Here is a 21,591-nt window from a genome sequence, read left to right as displayed (position 1 = left end):
CTGAAATGAATTTAGGAAAGGAAAGATGAGCCTTGGAATTCCTATTGTTAGAGATGATGGTATTCCTCCAAGTGGGCAGAAGGAAAATCTCCTTTAAATATTTATATAAAATGCTTTTGCTATGCCTTAGAAAACAAAACAGGTATGAAGACATCAAAGGGTAGCTGAGAATGCAGAAAGTCTGGAATGCGCCAGGTCATGAAGAACTTCACAGATGCAGAACAGTTATATTTAAGGACTCACACATTTAGAGCAGACCGAATGTAGTTAAAAACAGATCCTAGAGGACCTTGAATTTTACCATTCTTGCAGGTTTTGGTAGAAATCATCATGGTAATCTCAGCCTTCAAAAATATCAAGGGATGCCATCTCAAATTAAAGAGGCTTTCGTTGTGTTTTGCTGTCTGTAGGCTCCAGGAACAGTTTGACCTTTGCGAATAACTCGTCTGAACCCAATACATCCTCCAGGAAACAATGTAGTTAAAATTCACAAACCACAATGGAAAGAACTCCTTTTTTTATAATCACACGGCGATCTTTGAAAGGTGATGAATTGAGACACAAATCTCCTGGGCAGGGAAAGTTCAGTCATCCAGGACACTCGGGCGCATCAAATGTGGAAGCGAGGTCAAGTACCCAATCTCTTTAGCTTAATCTTTAGAAACTAAATTCCTGAGTCTAGATAGCAGCTCCCAAGCAATTGAAGCTAACGGCTTCCTAGGACCTCACCTCTTTGAATTCACTATTGAACTAAAATTAGTGTTTAAAGTAGGAACTTGGAATGAATGCCACTTACCCAGTTCTTTACTTGAAATGAAAATAAAGAAGGTACAGATTCGTTACACAGGTATACATGTGCCATGGTAGTTTGCTACACCCAACAACACATCATCTACATTAGATATTCCTCCTAATGCTATCCCTCCCCTAGTCCCCCACCCACAGACAGGCCCTGGTGTGTGATGTTCCCCTCCCTGTGTCCATGTGTTCTCATTGTTCAACTCTCACTTATGAGTGAGAATATGCAGTGTTTGGTTTTCTGTTCCTGTGTTAGTTTGCTGAGAATGATGGTTTCCAGCTTCATCCATGTGCCTGTAAAGGACATGAACTTATCCTTTTTATTGCTGCATAGTATTCCATGGTGTATATGTGCTACATTTCTTTATCCAGTCTATGCTATCATTGATGAGCATCTGGGTTGGTTCCAAGTCTTTGCTATTGTGAACAGTGCTGCAATAAACTTACATGTGCATGCGTCTTTATAGTAGAATGATTTATAATCCTTTGGGTATATACCCAGTAATGGAATTGCTGGGTCAAATGGTATTTCTGGTCTAGATCCTTGGAGAATTGCCATAGTGTCTTCCACAATGTTGGGAAAACTGGCTAGCCATATGCAGAAAACTGAGACCGGATCCCTTCCTTACATCTTAAACAAAAATTAACTCAAGATGGATTAAAGATTTAACATAAGACCTAAAACCATAAAAACCCTAGGAGAAAACCTAGGCAATATCATTCAGGACACAGGCATGGGCAAAGACTTCATGACTAAAACACCAAAAGCAATGGCAACAAAAGCCAAAATTGACAAATGGGATGTAATTAAACTAAAGATCTTCTGCACAGTGAAAGAAACTATCATTAGAGTGAACAGGGAACCTACAGAATGGGAGAAAATTTTTGCAATCTATCAATCTGACAAAGGGCTAATACCCAGTATCTACAAAGAACTTAAACAAATTTACAAGAAAAAACCAACCCCATCAAAAAGTGGGTGAAGGATGTGAACAGACACTTTTCAGAAGAAGACATTTATGCAGCCAACAAATATATGAAAAAAAGTTCATCTTCACTGGTCACTAGAGAAATACAAATCAAAACCACAATGAGATACCATCTCATGCCAGTTAGAATGGCGATCATTAAAAAGTCAGGAAACAACAGATGCTGGAGAGAATGTGAAGTAATAGGAACGCTTTTACACTGTTGGTGGGAGTGTAAATTAGTTCAACTAAATTGATTATTTATATAATGAATAATGAAATTCATTTCCTCTCTTTGCTTTTGATAGGAATTGCGTTCCTGATGAGGCTGACATCACCTGGATGAAGCTTGGAGCTGGGAAGTTTCCATTCTAAATGCAAAGCATTTGGGAATATAACAGGAACTGGAAGCTCTCAGTCCAACTGTTAGAAGCTAACTTAGGTATAGAAGGAATGTACCACAACACAATAAAGATTATATATGACAAAGCCATAGTTATCATTATATTTAGCAGGAAAAAGTTGAAATCTTTTCTTCTAAGAGCTGGAACAAGACAAGGATACCTACTCTCACCACTCTTATTCAACATAACACTGAAAGTCCTAGACAAAGCAATTAGAATAAAGAGAGAAATAAAGGGCATCCAAATTGGAAAGAAGGAAGTCAAATTGTCTCTGTTTATAGATGACATGATCTTATCTATAGAAAAACCTAAATACTCCACCAAAAAAGGAATTGATCATTGAATTTAGTAAAGTTTCAGGATACGAAATGAACAAAACAAAACCATTACACTTTCTATACATCAACAACCAACTAGCCGACAAAGAAATCAAGAAAGTAATCCCATTTACAACAACCACAGAAAAACTAAACACCTAGGAATAAATTTAACCAAGGAGGTGAAAGACTTTCTCAAGGAAGACTGTAAAACACTAATGAAAGAAATAGAAAATGACACAAACAAATGAAAAAACATCCTATACTCATGGATTGGAAGAATTAATATTGTTAAGATAACAATGCTACCCAATCTCTAACAGATTTAACGCAATCCCTATCAAAATACCAAAGACATTCTTCATAGAAATATTTTAAAAATCCTAAAATTTATATGGAACCACAAAACACACCAAAGAGCCAAAGCAATCCTGAGCAAAAAGAACAAAACTGGAGGCTTCACACTACCACATTTCAAAATATTCTACAAAATTACCATAACCAAGATAACTGGCATAAAAACAGAAAACAGACCAATGGAACAGAATAGAGAACAGGATAGAGAACCCTGAAATAAACCTATGTTTACAGCCCACTGATTTTTTATTTATTTATTTATTTTTTACAAAGGCACCAGGAACATTCACTGGGGGGGGGGAAAGAACAATCTCTTCAGTAAGTGATGCTGGGAAAACTGGAGAACTCTATGAAGTATGAAACTAGACCCTTATCTCTCACCATATAGAAAAAACATATCAAAATGGATTAAAGAGTTAAATCTAGGACCTAAAATGTTGAAACCACTAGAATAAGACAGTGGGGGAAACACTCCAGGACATCGGCCTGGACAAAGAGTGCTCGAGTAAGCCCATAAAAGCACAGGCAACCAAAGCCAAAATGGACAAATGGGATCATATCACGTGAAAAAGCTTCTCCACAGCAAAGGAAATAACCAACGAAGTGAAGAGGCAATCCACAGAATGGGAGAAAATATCAGCAAACTATCCATTTGACAAGCACTTAATAACCAGAATATATAAAGAGCTCAAACAAATCGACAAGAAAGAAAAACATATATTCTGACTTTAAAAATGGGCAAATTATCTGAATAGACATTTCTCAAAAAAAGACATACAAATAGCCAACAGAATATGAAAAAATGCTCAACATCACGAATTACTAGAGAAATGCAAGTCAAAACCACAGTGAGATACCTCTCACCCCTGTTAAAATAGCTTCTATCAAAAGAGAGGCAGTAAGGGATGCTGGTGAAGATGTGGAGGAAGAAGAACTCCCATAGACTGTTGGGGGAAAATATAAATTAGTAGAGCCACTATTCAGAACATTATGGAGGTTTCTTAAAAAACTAAAAATAGAACTACCATGTAATCCTGCATTTCCACTGCTGGACATATATTCAAAAGAAAGGCAATCAGTATATCAAAGAGGATATCTGACCTCCCACGTTTATTGCAGCACTATTCACAATAGCCAACATTTGGAATCAACCTAAGAGAAAAGCATATGTTTTATAATTAGAAAACTTTTGGCATGTGTTTTTATAGATAGGTATATCTATATTTACATGTACATAGAGTGTATAATATAATTTATTGCTTAAGTATTTGGCGCTGATTTTTAAAGACAAAGATTAGTCTAGATTTTAGCATTACAATAATGTATAAAATAGACATGGTTCTTCCCTTTATAGACCTTATAGTTTAATATGACAAACAAATTTTAAATGATTTAGTGTTATAAGTTATAAAGATAACCACATGTGAACCAACATGGTTAGTAATCATTAAATCTTCAAAATCATGTATGTTTAAGGATCAGAATGGTGGGTTAGAGTTGACAGTTTGTAAAATGCAAAATAAGTATGTTATTGCTACTCATTACTTTCATTTTCTACCTAATTACTTTTAAGACTTGATGGGAAGGTAAAAAACAAATATGGCGAAATTACATATTTGATGCAAGCTATTATGGCATTAGACTGGGAGGTATAATACATTTTTGATGAGTTATTAATTGGAATTTTTACTTGCATCATCCTTCCTGAGAATATCCTTCTTTATCTTTCTATCATATAAAATTTATAGAAATACTATTGTAGTGGAAGAGGTTATGTAAAATTTTTAATTTTTAAAATATTTACAAATTTTGCAAAACCTCTCCCACTACAATAGTACCTCTATAAATTTTCCAAAAAAACTATTGTAAATGTGTTGCAAAGATATAGCAAAATCATATTCTCTGTAGTACCCTTGTGATTATTTATGTATATTATGATATAGCATAAAATGAAATAGTTCATTTTTTAAAAAGTCATCTAAAAATTATAAAATCATGAGAAATGCTCACATATAAGTATTTTGTATAACAGAGCATATTATATTTTATATAATATTTACTCGTACTTATATTTATACAGTATACAAAGGTTACCAACAGTGGTTATTATTTGAAAATAGGGTTAATCAAGATTTTAATTTTCTCCCTTTTGCTAATGTGTATTTTCTAAATTCATAACTTTATGAATTTTAAAGCTCTTGCTAAATCTAATTTGATCATAATAAAAACATTTGAGAATCTTTTCAAAGGGAACTCAGTAGAATTACTTACCCTAGTCCCAGCAGTTGACAAACATCATTTGAAATGTGGGTGGTCCAGTTCTCAGCACAAGCTGTATGCCATAAGCTCTGGATTCTGAACTGCACTAAACCATTGTTGTTCGTTGTGCCATTGAAAAGACGCACTAAAGACACGGAGAGTATAATGGTGGTTACCAGAGACTGAAGGGTGGGGAGAATGGGAAGACATTGCTCAGAGTACAGAGCTTCAGTTAGACAGGAGGAATAAGTTTGTGAGCTCTCTTACACAGCACTGTGACTACAGTTAATAATAATGTACTGTATATTTCAAAATTTTGCAAAATTGCAAAATTTCAAATTTTCCCATCATGAAAAATGATAAGTATTTAAGGTGATGGATAGGTTGATTAGCATAATTCAATCATTCCTCATTCTCTCTCTATATATACACACTTTTTATAGATACATATATACACACATTTTATATATACATATATACACATTCTCTATATATACATTCTCCATACATCCTATATATATATTATATATAATAATATCATGTTGTAACCAATAAATATATAGAATTAAATTTTTTAAATTTACAGCTAATTTTTTAGAAAAATTAACAAAAAAAGATGCATTAAAGAGATTAGATTACACTTGTGGTCATTTTGACCTAAATTGATAAGAGTAGATTACGGCCTCTAAACTAAATGTGCAATGTTCTTAACATCTCAAGTTTAGAGACTGATTGTAGTTTTTCTTAAGAGCATGATGGAAGGTCTAATTTGAAAAATATAAATTTAGCAGATAATTTTGCTCTTTTATGTAACTATAAAAATGGAAAATGCAGAGATATGCAAGTTTATTACAAATCTATACAGCACATAAACAGAAAATAAAGTTATTTGTGAAGAGTATACCTAACAATATATATAAACTTAGCTTCTGAAAGACAGAAACTCAAGTTTAGAGATTACTTTAGGAATTCCCGCCCCACCAAAAAGTACTCTTTTCTTTGTACTTGCTTTTATACAATTTGATTTCTATCATCTCATTCATCATTTTACAACCATTTTGAACAGACTTTTAAGACCATTAGTGGCCAGGTAGGGACTGGACCAAGTTAAGAGAGTTAATCAAGGGAGGAAAACATCAGTAATTATTGTCTTACCTACAAACACTATGTTGTAATTCTATAAAATAATGCTACATTGTTTACCCTTTTCTCCTATTATGACAACAGTTAAGAGCAGTGACTATAGAATTATACAAACTTAGGTTCAAAAACAGCTACGGCCCTTACTAGGTGTGTGAACTTTGGCAGCCACTTATCATTTCCAAGCCACAGTTTCCTCATGGGTAAACTATAGCTGATTTTTTTTTTCTTTTTTGAGAAGGAGTTTTGCTCTTGTCGCCCAGGCTGGAGTGCAATGGCACGATCTTGGCTCACTGCAACCTCTGCCTCCCAGGTTCAAGCGATTCTCCGCCTCAGCCTCCTGAGTAGCTGGGATTGCACCCGCCAACATGCCTGGCTAATTGAGCATTTTTAGTAGAGACAGGGTTTCACCATGTTGGTCATGAACTCCTGACCTCAGGTGATCTGCCTGCCTCGGTCTCCCAAATTGCTGGGATTACAGGCCTGGCCAATTATAGCTAATTCTTATTGTAGATTTTTTTGTTTTAACTTATTTACAGTGCATGATGCATAGTATGTAAGTGTTAAAAATTTGCTTAGAAATAAAAAGACATAATAACAGTATCCATTACTCACAATGTTATTGAGGTCTGGAAGGGGAGTTGGACTGAAAACTCAGCAGGGCAGTGGGAGAAAGTGACTTATAAGTAAGCATACACGTACCTCTGAATGTGGGCAATAAACAGAACACAGTAGCCAATATGCATGGTGCTAGCCTGCTTGGTTTGGAATGCTGTCTCTGTGATATTCTAGGCTTCCTATATATGAATATTTGTTGCTCTAGAATTACAGTTAGTAAGTGTGGCCAAATTGAAACAAACAATAAACTGAGGCCTGCGTATTAACTTTTTTCCTAACCAGATGGGGACGAGGTGCTAAAATCATCTCAGAGATGAGATGTTCTCATTCCAAAGCATCAAAACAGGTCCTAATAAACACACTTATAATCTTTCTTTTACACCATAGAATCCAAAGGCAGAGGCTAAAGTCATAAAAGTATTTTCCTAAAAATAAGGCATACCACAGTCTGCTTCATCGGAGCCATCCTCACAGTGCAGATGACCGTCACAGAGATTTGCCAGTGGAACACACTCTCCATTTTTACACTGAAAATTGTCTTCCTTGCATGGCTCTATGGGGAAAGAATGGTTATTGTATAGGATAAAGAAAACACAAATGGATGATTCTGGAGTACAAATCCCATTTGCTCCCCTTTAAACATGAGTCCTTTGCCACAGCACAAGGTGGAGCCAGCTTTGATACTGAGAAACACCATCTACTTGGTTGTTCAGAATGCCTCAGAATTAGTTCCCAAGCTGATGTTTATGTCGCTTTAGAAGAGCATGGATGAAACCTCAGACATCTCTTTACAGCAAAACTCAGGGAATTTCTAAGAAGTGGCTGAGAGGTCAACTCACCTCTTCCTCATAATTTGGTTAGTATCTCTTCAATAAACAAACTCCTCCACCCCAAACGAACATACAAGCAACAACCACTGAACTGTTACTCAATCACAGAGAGGTCCCCTGGCCTCACCATCCAAATGATACTTCCAAACCTTTGTAAGAAAGAAATGTGGAAGTTGTCTGTTGGTGGGATCAAAGTTGGATTGGGTTGGAAACAGAGGGCTCAATTAAAAGTGGTCAGGCAGGAAAGAGTAGTCACAAGGAAACGGAAACTTTGCGGTATCTGTAATGTGAAAAGAAGTTGAGGATAGAGCTCCAAATAATTAAAGCGGTGTTGGAGGCATGGGCATGTGCTTGGCACGTGGAGACACAAAAGGTAAACGAAAAGGCTGTGCAAAGAAGAAATTGGGTAGATCTGGAGGCCATTGGTCGTTGTTTCCAGAGTTTGTTGTGCAAAAAGAGGCCTACTGGAAACATTCCTTATCGAGAAGTAGCTGCTGCTGTTTCCTGAGATTGTTTGGTCTTTAAAAGTTTTGTTCTGGGAGAGCCCTCGTATCACTGGGAGAGAAAGGTTTGCTTCCCTCTTCTAGCACTTTCTGATTATGGCTTACAAGGTACAGTTATGTGCTGGAAGGAGAGTAGGAACTCTGTGAGGGCCACATGGTTCCCTGACAATGACGATGGTTGTCAGGTGTGGAGAGGTTCAGCGTCTCATGCCCTACATGGCACATGAACAATCATATGGGGAAGCAAAAGCACTTGATAAAAATAAGAAAAGGGAAGCTTGTAGTTTGAAAACTATTAGTGTCTACTAGTCAATACAATAACATTACTATTACACTGCTTTCAAGGAGACTCAATTCAGGTTAATATGATTTCAGAAACAAATTATAGAAGTATCCATGGAGACTTTCTGAATTTATGAGGACCAAACATAATGACACTTGAAAGAAATTGTTCCTGCTCTTTTAGAATCTAGGTTGTAGACTCACATCTGAGAGTACTGACAAATACTGTTATACTTCTAAAGAGAGGGACTCAGTTTAGCCATACCACACTTATTGAAAAAAAGACCAAAAGTAGTCCAGCAACTATCAATATCCATCAGCTATTTTCAGCTTTTTAATAAAAGGGCATTAGAGTATTTTTCTAAAAAATATTGAATAGAGTATTTGGGGGGGTATTTTTATGGGGGAAAGTGGAGTGGGGCCATCCAGCAAACCAAGTGTGGGGTGCCCTAAGAGAATCAGTTCCTAATTGAGTTGCCTGAAAGAAGCAAGGTCAGCATCTCACTCTCTGGCCAAAAGTTGGCTACACTGCATAACCACAAGGACCAGGCTTTCATGGGACTAGTGCTAGGGGTTTCAGACTTTTAAAAACTCTGACATTAGCATGAAACAGATTTTAAGTAATAATTCTAGGATACACATCAATGTGTGTGTGTGTGTGTGTGTGTATGTGTGTGTGTAACTAAATTAAAATTTACCTTTACTCTGTTCTATTAATTCCTATCCTATCCTATCCTATCCTATCCTATCCTATCCTATCCTATCCTATCCTATCCTATCCTATCCTATTCCACCCCATCCCATCCCATCCCATCCCATCCCATCCCATCCCATCCCATTATATTCCATAACATTTGCTGGGTAGTGAAATATACAACAAACATAAAATTTGTTGTGTAGTGAAACCCAATAAATCCATTTCACTACCCTGGTTTTTGATAAATACCAGGATAAACTGAAGTATAGTGAAAAGATTAATGAGACAGTGACATTATTTTCCTGAAGTTTGTGGGCAGATAGCTGTGTAAATAAAGATTAGTGATCAATTCCCATGAAATGAAATCAGAAGTTAGAAAGCTGGCAAGGTGGACACTGGAAAGGTGGTTAAATGGCAACTGCCTGGCAGAGAAGTCTGGCTCTAGCACAAAAATTGGAGGAATGGAACCTGGGGATTAGGGATTTGGAGCTGAGCAGGGTTATAAGAGATTATTTAGGAGCTGTACTACCCATGTCTACAGTACAATAGTCCAGGGCTGGTGAAACAATGCTCCAAAGAGCTCACAAGTCTGTTTGACAACAGAGCTAGCATTTGGCCAGAAGTTGGTATTTGCCAAATGAAAACTACGATGGTAAAAAACAAACAAACAAACAAACAAACAAACAAACTTCCTATCTTCCAACGTTGGAACTATGGGAAGAAGAGGAAAAAAAAGAAGTATAAAATAAAAAAAGACAGTATTTCCACCCTCCTCTGCCTTAAGTTATTAGGCCAAGGTCTGTGCCTGAGTTGAGGGACAAAAGAAGCTTTGAATTAGATAATATAAAAGTGTCGACATTATACTTGACTGTTCATTTTAATACTTAAAAGTGAGTGTAAGTTACTCAGATAAAATGATTTAACAGCGGAAGTAACTGAAAAAGTGTAGAGATCTGCCTGAAATATCCAGAGATGAAAAAGGAGATTTGAATTAAAATAAAGACAAATGAATCTTTTGTTTTGCTTATATTGTCATTGAGGTCAGTCATTCTATAAACTGAATATACAATATGCCAGCTGTAGTACCCATAAAGCCTGTTTTCTGATGTTCGTATGTCCAGGGCTTAGCAAAGTGTCTGGCACAAAGCAGGGAATAAGTAGGTATTTTTTAAACATACAGTAAATTAATGTATGTTAAAAGATTGATATGCCTCAAAATAAGTATGAAGCTTAGTAATAGAGTCGATGTAATATAAAGCACTTTTTAAAACTATGATTCCAAATAAAGTTTAAAATTTAAGATAATTGGTTGATAGTAATTCTAGTGATTTGAAAAAAAAATCAATTTTATGAATTATGAAAATATAATTTACTTAAATTTCAACAGTGGTTAAGACATAAACCCTAAAGTAATATGATTTTGGTTGAAGGTACAATTTAGCAATTTCTTTTTTTTTTGAGATGGAGTCTCGCTCTGTCGCCCAGGCTGGAGTGCAGTGGCCAGATCTCAGCTCACTGCAAGCTCTGCCTCCCAGGTTCCCGCCATTCTCCTGCCTCAGCCTCCAGAGTAGCTGCGACTACAGGGGCCGCCACCACGCCCGGCTAGATTTTTGTATTTTTTTAGTAGAGACGGGGTTTCACCGTGTTAGCCAGGATGGTCTCGATCTCCTGACCTCGTGATCTGCCCATCTTGGCCTCCCAAAGTGCTGGGATTACAGGCTTGAGCCACCGCGCCTGGCCTAGCCATTTCTTTTACTATTTCTCTGACCTTGGGCAAAGACATTAGTCTTTCTGAGGCTCAGTTTCTTTGACTGTCAACAGAAGTAACTATTACTTTTGTCTTAGGTATGTCAGGAGAATACATTTTAACAAATAATGAAGTATGCTTATCATAACAATATATATACAGAGAATATGCAGTACATAATATTTTTAACAGTAAAAACAGTAACAGTAAAAAAATATATTTTTCACTGATTTTTTTTTTGTTTTTTTGCTCTTGTTGCCCAGGCTGGAGTGCAATGGTGCCATCTTGGCTCACTGAGACCTCCGCCTCCTGGGTTCAAGTAATTCTCCTGCCTCAGCCTCCCAAGTAGCTGGGATTATAGGCATGCACCACCACGCCGGGCTAATTTTGTATTTTAGGTGAGACAGGGTTTCTCCATGTTGGTCAGGCTGGTCTCGAACTCCCCAGGTGATCCGGCTGCCTCGGCCTCCCAAAGCGCTGGGATTGCAGGCGTGAGCCACCATGCCCGGCCTTTCACTGATATTTTTAAAGTTAACATTCTTACTCCATGTGCTAGTTGTGCTATTTCTCCCTACGAATAATGAAATAAATATGAAAACATAACTAATCCTTTCCTCTTAGGATCTTACAATAATAATCGGAGCTATTTGTAGGCTGTACTTTAAACTTTGAAGAATTCTGTATTTTTTCAACTGAAATCTGAGTTACCTCATTAAGAAAATATTTTTAGAAAGCCATGGCTAGTTGTTTCTACAAATCTTTATACTATGAGAAAAGTTGGTTACATATCTCTGAATATAATGCTATTACGCAGGTTCTTGAAAATGTAATTAACAATTTGTTTCACAAACATATTTTTAAACCAGATTAGTGAGATGACAAATGGGCAGAGATAATTACAGATTCTAAAGAGAGCATTAATACTTTGACTCTATATTTTATCTCTCAGATATTAATTTTCCTTTAGAAAACAGGAAGCCTTAAATGTAGGCAGAAGTGTTTGTGTTCAGATACTGTGTCTTAAGTTTATATTTTAATAAACCTTATTTAAAAAGTTGACAGCATGAATTACATATCCATGATCAATTATATTAATATACTTACAGAATGTTAGTCACCACTCTTTATTTTTAAATTATCTTATTACATTTTTCATAGCTTATTGAAATCACTATGTAGAGAATGAGTTCTTAATGACAATGATTTAATCACAGATAAATTTACTGATAATTTTACCCTCTTATTAATGTAGCTGGGCAATATTTAATTTGAAAATCACATGTGAGTTGAATGGAAACCGACAACTATCTGAATTAAAATTTAATTGATAACATATAAATATCTAAAAAATGTAATTCATTTTTGTGCTCTAGCTGAAGCTGTTAGGGTTATATTCTATGAATCCAGAAAAATAATAACTTGTTTCTACAAGCTGAATGAACTGGATGAAAAAATGCTGAATGGGGAAAATTGCATTGTTACTGAACTGAACAGAAATTATAAAATCTGAGAAGTATAAATAAGCTCTTTGAAAATTTTCCTTACATGCATAAACTGGATTCTGATTCTTTGCAACATACAACAGTTCAGCTTCATTAAGCAGTCTTTAATCCAACAGTTTAACTCTCTCTGGACTCTGAAATCTTATTTCCGATAGTTTTATGCCCATGGTGAGGGAGAGAAAAAGAAATATTGCTAAGAATTGAATTTCCCCATCTCCTTTTATGGAGTCTCCAGTAGCGTTGCCTCATTTAGTCAACATGTGCTTGGTTTAAAACAGAATGAAATTGATCTCTAAGGCACGTGCCACACAATCTGGGGAGGGCTCAAAGCCTCAGCTGCCACTGTAATCAGCTGCCACTTCCACAGTTGCCTGATAAACACTATTGAATTCCATCGTTAAGACTCTGAGCATCAGAAAAGAGCATTAAGGGGACATTTATAGGAGACAGATCTTCATAAATCTCTATTACATATACTTTATTACAATAGAAATGGAAATGTTAGGAACATAGTACAAAGAAAATAAGATACAAAAATACACTATACAATTACATTAAATTTCAACTGAATGTCTTGGAAGGTGTCCCTACAATATCTCCAGAAGATAAGGGAAGCAAAAACGATGTTTGATGCCCATTTATACTTTTTTCTAAAAGAACCACCAAAGTAAAGTCCCAGGATGTGTGTCCAATCTCACTTTCCCTTACCAGCTTGATTAGCCTCCACAGCCAAGTCCCTGATTCTGTAATTGCTTTTCAGTCTTTGGGTATAAAAAATAATTTTGACGGAAGCAGACGGTGCTGATGACAACTCAATCATTCCATTACTCACTTCTCAGCAGCATCTGCCCTATGTCTAGGAGGCAAGTGAAACCACATTCCCCATGTATTTATCATGCAGTGATGGGCATTGAAGACTCCATTCTAGCTTTAATCAAGGGAAGTTTCCCTTAAAAATAACTTAATACATTACACACTAATGTAACAGTACTAAATGGAATCTAGCTGTAGGCAAAAGAAATATAAAGAATCTATGCACCATAAACTTGGTGTCTCTTTTGCGTTGAGAGAAATAGATTGTGCTCTGTTTTTGAGTTTGATCTTGAATCATAATTGCTTATAATGCTTTTTAAAGTCTTTGATGTTGTGTTTGTTTCATTATAAGAATCTGAGACAGGAAATAAATGAAAAGAAAGAACAGCAGTATCTCAAAGAGATATCTGCTCATCTATGTTTATTGCAGCGCTATTCTTGATAGCCAAGTTATGCAGTGAACCTGAGTCCATCAACAGATGAAGACAGAGAGAGAATATGATACCTTTGCACAATGGAATATTATGCAGTCATAATAAATAATGAAATTCTGTCATGTGCAATAACATGGAGGAAACTGGAGGATATTATGTTAAGTGAAATAGCCAGGCACAGAAAGACAAATGTTGCATGTTCTCATTCATAGGTGGGAGCTAAATTAATTGCTTTCATGAAGATAGTAAATAGAATGGTGGTCACCGGAGACTGAGAAGGGTACTGGGGAGAGAGGATAAAGAAGGGTTTCAATGGGTACCAAAACAGAGTTGCATAGAAGGAATAAGACCTAGTGTTTGGTAACACAAAAAAATGACTATAGTTAACAATAATTTATGGTATATTTCAAAATAACTAGGGAAGACAATTTGGAATGCTCCTAACACTTAGAAATAATAAATGTTTGAAGTGAAGAATATTTCAGTTTCCCAGATTTGATGATTATAAATTATATGCTTGTATTAAAATATTACATATACTCCATAAACATGTGTAATTATTATCAGTCCATAAAACACAATTTAAACAAACTGTAACTGTAACTTTTGATGAAAGAGATCTGTCTCCATCTTCCTTTTGACAATCCATTTTCCTCTTTTCAAGTCTTTTCTCCCTTCTCATTTTCAATTTAAAATAGGAATTTAAAGATCTACCTTTTCTTAAAATTTTGTTTCAAGATGCTTTCACTTTTGCAGATGGCGGAATGTCCTGTGCTGTTAGTCTGTTCTCACGCTGCTAATAAAGACATACCTGAGACTAGGTAATTTATATGAAAAAGGAGAATTAATGGACTTGGCTGTTTCATATGGCTGGGGGAGCTTCATAATCATGGTAGAAGACAAAAGAGGAGAAAGGCACATCTTACCTGGCAGCAGGCAGGGAAACTCCTTTTTGTAAAACCATCAGATCTCATGAGGCTTATTCACTATCATGAGAACAGCACAGGAAAAACCCACCCCCATGATTCAGTGACCTCCCACCGGGTCCCTCCCACAACACATGGGGATTAGTACAATTCAAGGTGAGACCTGTGTGGGGATACAGAGCCAAACCAAATCACCTATAATTATTTCAATTGTTTGGATACCTCAATAAATCTAATCCCCTATCTGTTAGAGCACAGTATTTTTTGTAAAACCTCAATTACTTCAGGTTTTACTATTTATCTCAATTCCTTTAAAAGTATAACACTTCTTTCAAAAATCGTTTCCTTGACAGAATTCTTGAAAAAAATTTAGGATGGCCTCCAGTAGAATAGTACTAGGCATTAGATATTTACTTGCTCTGTTTTATGATACTTTGCAGAAGAGAGTACAGAATTTTACTACATTTAAATACAGGAGTTATTGACCCTTGTATATTTTTTAGTCGTGGGATTTTCTCTTTAAAACATGAGAAATATTACTTCAGTATTACTTCATTGTTTTAATATTCATAATTGAGTGAAATATAAAACTGATCTTATTTTCAACACCTACAGAAATAATTTTATTTATTCTGCTACATTTTTTCAGAAAAATTTCCCTCTTGAAATTTAAAACTTCACATAGAAAGTTGTATAACACTGATTCCTGCTTATTAATCTTTTTTACTGAACACGCTAAGGCTTCATGATTTTTCAGGTAATTTTATTCAGATTCAAAAAGTGTATAATTTTTCTTTCATTGTATCTTTCACTATTAGTTTTGATCTGCTTTTTTTTTTCAATTTCAGGAATGTTTATTATTTGCAAATTTGGCTTGGTGTTTTTTCCTGCATGCCCATTACAGACTCTCATATGTTTCCATCTTTCTTTACTTATTGTTTTTTCATTCTTCATCATGCTTTCCTGCAGCAATGTTTGTGGAAATGTGTGTGTTCTGCAGAAGAGGTTCTGAATAATTGTGCAATAGACCAGAAAACTAGGTGGTTCACACTGCTAACAAAGGCCTCTAATTAAGTCAGAAAGATCTAATTATGGCAGAGTTTCACAGAAAATTGCTCTGGCCAAAGATGGCCACCTTCTTCCAAATTTCTTGAGAGGAGACTTTATTGTGACGTCACTTGTGGGAGCCAGTACTGTGCAAAGACTATTCTATCAGGACCCAAACATTATATAATAATTAAAAAAATTAGGGTCATAATTTTACATATAAAGGTATTGGTGGTAACAGTTTGTGTTTTTCTGTCATCTAAAGTTTGCTATTAACTAATTTACTTTCTATATAACAGTAAGAAAGATTTAGCTTTTTTTTGAACATTACATAACCAGTCTGTTTTATCTCAAGTGTGCTCGATTATTAACTACCAAAATGTCCTCATCTATGTCCATCACCCATCTATACTTTAAAAGTATAACTCAAATGTTGAATTAAATTAAAATAATAGGTTCACCACAAAGAGAAGGAAACTGAAATAGCAGACAAAATAATTGGCAAACAAACAAGGTTATAGTATAATCATCAGCAATAAAATAAGAAAAAAAATCAGTGATTCAATTCAAGATGACATTTTAAAAATTATGTTGATTAACATTTTCTAAAGCAATGATCAAATTTTCTTCTAAGTTAAATTCTTCCCCCCCACACACTTATGTAAATACATATCTATTGATATTTGCATCTCAATGTATTTTCTTCTTTACCTAACAAAATCATGTCATTTTCCATACTTATTCTTTTTAGTGTACTCCATGATAAGATAAATTATAATTTTGTGTAGATCTCAAAGTGTTTACTAATTATTTTTTATTGATCCATGTCACTGTTGCTTGTAAGTAGAGTGGCTTCTAAAATCAGTCACAAAATCCAGATTAATCAATTGAGCTACCACTTACTTCTATCTAAGTAGCATGGATAATACCAGTTGTGGCTCATTTTCAGGCCAGATGATAGACCCCTTAATTCTTTGCCATAAAGATTAAAGCAGGCAGCTTTCTGGGATGGTGTCAAAAGTCCTGGCCAGTTGTGAGTGGAGGAACAAAGATAAACGTAACCTAATAGTAGCTGGATTTTGTATTAGCTAATAGGCCAGATGAAGACAAACTATCCAATCCTACCTCTTTTCTAGATATTCAAGTGTAAGACATCAATTCCACAAATATTTCTCTTCCTATGAAAGAGAAAGAGAGATGTAGGAAGTAGCATATATTCTGTTTTTCTAACATATTTGCACCTGGAGAGAACCACTGAGTTGTTGGGCAGTTCTATGAGACAAATCATAGTCCAAGGGGAGTATCAAGTTGCAAAATTTCTTTGCAGACTGCTGAATGCAAATATATGCAAATACTAGATATATAAATATATATATCCATATTCATATATATCCATATATATATATATATACATATACATATATCCATGATGAACATGCCACTATTTTGTTTGCTCTTGTTGATTATTTTATGGATATAATAAAACACCCAGTGTCGGAGGGTTGGGCATGCCAGCAAATAGCATTAAATTCCTACACTGCAGTGCTTTACTCCGGTTGTCTCCAATAAGTTAATGATGTTAATTATTTAATTGAATGTTGTTGGCATGCCAACAGCTCTCTTGCCTGTTTCCTTCTTTGCTTTCTGAAAATGTTCTTGACATGGGAAACATGACAGTGTTCCTTCCTTACAGGGTCAAGTATCCTACTTTTAACATTTAACATGGCTCTCTTCAGTGAACAAAATTCAACACTCCTTACACATCAGAGAGGTCCAAGTAAGTCTGCTAAAAACTTTTGTGACTTCCTACTTTGAACAAACTTAGGTAATCGTGATACAGATGTAAAGGAGGAAAGATAATCTTCATTAAGATGAGGAAGAATGAGTGTCACAGAAGGAAAGCATTAAAATCATGATTTTGGCCTTGAAATTCTGTATACCTTTGCTGTTTTGCTCCAAAAGTTATGACGCAATGTGTGATTTATGGTCTCTTACCTGGAATCCCCAAGTGATAGCCAGTAGTGAAGTTTGCTTTAAACCCTCCTCTCGCCAACGCATCGTTAGTGATGAGAAGCACAGTCATTCTATTGGTGGTAGAGAATACATCCTTTACTGGGCCAGGCCCTGTGTACACAGCTGTTCCAAAGGAAAATGAGGCAATCAGTGAAATGATCCTTTGGATCTAGAAGGAAATGTACCCCACATCTCAGTTCCATCTGCCGGACATAGGGCTACATGCTACATGGCTCGCTCATAGAGCAGCCATAAGTAAATGAACGCATATATTCTTTTACATTTTGAACACTCTTCAACAAAGCCAACTTCTCTTTAAACTTTTTTGATATTACTTGAGGTTTGTGCAGCTCTATAATGTAATGATGAATTACTTATAATATATCTGACTTAGTACCACTGCTATTCAAAGCTCATGGTATCCCAGATAAATGACTACTTATAAAGATCTTTATAAAACAATGGAGTTTATAGTCACCTTTAGTAAACTGTTAACCAAACATATTCAGTATTTTTTGTGTGTTGAATCATAAACCTAATCTGAAGGATGGATTGTTTAGAGATTGAGAATATTAACTGCATGGTGGCTTTTAAACATTTTCCCCTTAATCCCTCGGCTTTGGGGATTTCATAAACAATAAAACATTCTTTACTATATTTCAGCTAATTAAAAACTACATTTATTTTAAAAAGTTTTATATAAGGGAAGCCCTGAAAGTGATTCAGTTTTAAAAGACCTTCCTGCCTACAAATTTTAAAACAATAACTCAGAGATCTTTCTGGAATTCTTATTTACTTTTCAATGATTTGTTTAACTATTAACAGGTGAAATGACACATTTTATTTTTTTTAGATGATGAGAAGTCTGAAATTTTTATTTGAAGAATAATTTGATCTAAAATGAGAATACTATTTAAGATTTTTTATATATGTATAAAAGAACCAAATTTCAGATTCCTCAGTTCTTTCCAACCTTCTAATCACAACAAAATTTTCTTTATTTGTTCTATGTGTGACTCCCAAAATCCTGGGCTCCCAAAAACCCAGGAAGCTCACACTCTATAACTTTGTGAGATTTTGCTGCAGAATTCTGCATAAGGGCTGACTGATGAAAATGTTGGGGAACCCTCCCCACCACACTGTCCCTTGATGACTCTAGAAAATGTTCTCTGGAGTTTTCATTGAGTAGTTGCAGCATTCATGTGATTGTACCCTGATTGCATATCTAACAGATCAGATTTTACTATAAATGATGAATACAAGTCCAAAGCACAATTAGATACAACACTTTTTTTGGGTGGGGGGGGGCGATAAAACACTTCTTAGTTGTATCATTTCATTCATCAAAATGGATCATTTGAGCATCTTTATTTAATGTGTGACTTATCAAGAGACACCTTTTTCTTAAAAATGACCAGCCTGGCCAACATGGTGAAACCCCGTCTCTACTAAAAATACAAAAAATTAGCCGGGCATGGTGGCGGGCACTTGTGATCCAATCTACTCAGGAGGCTGAGCCAGGAGGATTGCATAAACCCAGGAGACAGAGGTTTCAGTGAGCCGAGATCGCACCACTGCACTCCAGCCTGGGTGACAGAGCGAGACTCCATCTCAACAACAACAACAGCAACAACAAAATGGTGGTAGTTAAATAACATATTAGCTATCATGTGTTTGACTGATAACTTTTTAGTGTGTTAGCATGTATTCTATGATCTATAGAATACACAAAATTTCCTCTATCATAGTACACTCTGTAACAGCACAAAAATTTCCTCTACAGTAGTACACTCTCCCTAGGCTTATTTAAAAATAATCGATAAATAAAAAAGAGAAATAAACTTTGGTCAATTTTTGAAGCATTCTCAGGTACCTATACAGAAGCAGCTAGTACTAGAGACACAGCCAAAGTAATAATAAAATGTAAAGTAAAACTCATTAAAAAATTTTGTATAACAACACAATTTGAGTAGTTTGAAGTAAAATAAAAACTGATTTAATAGTTATCTTTGGACATCCGATGTACATATAAAGAGAACTACATAATGGGTGTCCTTCGCTTCTAGTCTCCAATGTGTAGTGCTTGTGGTAGTCGATTAATACCAGCTGGTAGGAACTGATGACTCAAAAATATTGTCCAGAATAGTTGAACTCATGGAGATAGAGAGTAGAATGATGGTTACGAGTGGCTGGAAAGGGTAGTGGGAATGGTGGGGAAGTAAGAATGATCAACGGATACAAAAATATAGTTAGAATGAATAAGATCTAGTATTTGACAGCACAATGGGGTGACCACAGCCAATAATAAGTTACCGCACATTTAAAAATAACTAAAAGAGCATAACTGGGTTGTAACACAAAGACAGGAGAAATGCTTGAGGTGATGGATGCACTATTCACGTGGATGTGATTATTATGCATTGTAGGCCTATACCTCATGTATTCCGTAAATACATACACCTACTATGCACCCATGAAAATTAAAAATGAATTTAAAAAGTGAAAATAATTAGTCCTGCTTTGTGAAGAACGTTCAAGAAAAATATTATGTTGTCACTATTTTAAATATGCCCTATATTGTAAGCTCCACATAAACTTATGCCACCTTACTATTATATTTTCATTTTGCAAGTTGTAAAAGAGTGATTACATTTATTAAGAAATGCTGTTTCCATCAGAACAACATCTTGAGCTACACAACCTTTACAATATTCAGATTGCAGACTTACTTAAGAACAAGGAATCAGCTTCTCCACCATCTCTTATTTCAACTACATCGTTAATATTTTCTAAGTCAAATTCTTGAAAATGAAGTTGTATATTCTTTCCTTTTTGTGCATTTAAAATCCAAACACCTTAAAAGTAAGAAGTAACATTTAATTTGGAACACACTTGGTGATTTCTCTTAAAAGCTTCACTCTCTTCACTCTCTTGAGAATTTCAAATAACTTAAAAAAAATTTTTTTTCCATTTCATGAAAATCAATATTTTGAGGTGTTTCTTTTTTCCTTTCATTACTTTTTTTTTGGTGAGAAAATATATTGGTTTATTCAGTAATATTTATAGTAATATTTCAATTAAATTTGAAATTATTTAGTATAATTGATATTTTTATGAAATGGAATACTTTAATCAAAGTTTGCAAATATTATTTTACCTGTACAATATAACATTTATGAATATCAAAAGATACCAAAATTATAGTTTTATTTTTTTAATTTTCCATGATCAAATTTAGAAGAAAATTAGGTAATTAAAATGCAATTTATAGGAAAAGTAAGCTTTAATATTTATTTTAAAAGTTTCTGCATTTATTTACATTTAGTTCATTAAAAAAACAAAAACAAAATGAAACAAGACAAACAGCATCAATAAACACTTCTTGTTTTTATTGATTTCTGAAATGATTTAACCTTCAGATTTTTTTCTAGGCCATTCTTCTCTCATTCTCTATTAGTTTTCTCATTCACTCTTAAGAAATATAACTATATTTATATAGTAACAATTTCTAAGTCTTTATTTTCTGCACTTTTTTGAAATGCAGGCAAATTTATCTACTTATTTACTGTCTATGGCTGTACATATTTCAAATCCAACATGTTCTAAAGAAAAAGTAGAATTATCTCTTTTGCAAACTCATTTATCTTATCCTTCCTATCTCAGTGGCACTACTAATCACCCACTCACAGTTCTCTATGCTTGAAACCTCAGCACCTTCCTTAACCTCCTTTCTCCTACCACATCCAATCAATCACCGAAGCCTGTTAATACTACCTCCTATATCCTTTGAATCCCATTTACTTCTCAATGTCCTTTGCCACCATGACAAGAGTTCAAATAACTATAGTCTCTCATCTCCCAGTTGGTGATGCTGATGGTTCTTATACCTTACCATCGATCTCTGATCTAAAATGCAAGCTCCTTTTTATCGCCATT

General features: G+C 35.0%; 1 protein-coding gene across 1 annotated transcript in view; it reads right to left on the bottom strand.

The window, feature by feature from the left end:
• Nucleotides 1–21,591, bottom strand: part of TMPRSS15 (transmembrane serine protease 15) — a 131,688-nt gene that overhangs the window by 38,828 nt on the left and 71,269 nt on the right. The window contains exons 15-18 of the mRNA XM_025380284.1: nucleotides 20,385–20,510; nucleotides 17,638–17,778; nucleotides 7,304–7,414; nucleotides 5,116–5,248 (exon numbers count right to left, since the gene is read on the bottom strand). Coding sequence (XP_025236069.1) covers nucleotides 5,116–5,248; nucleotides 7,304–7,414; nucleotides 17,638–17,778; nucleotides 20,385–20,510 — 511 coding nt within the window. The remainder of the gene's footprint in view (nucleotides 1–5,115; nucleotides 5,249–7,303; nucleotides 7,415–17,637; nucleotides 17,779–20,384; nucleotides 20,511–21,591) is intronic.

This window comes from Theropithecus gelada, chromosome 3 (assembly GCF_003255815.1).
Source record: "Theropithecus gelada isolate Dixy chromosome 3, Tgel_1.0, whole genome shotgun sequence".
NCBI lineage: Eukaryota > Metazoa > Chordata > Mammalia > Primates > Cercopithecidae > Theropithecus > Theropithecus gelada.
Note: the sequence above shows the minus strand (reverse complement) of the source record. Positions and strands in the feature narration are given on the sequence as shown.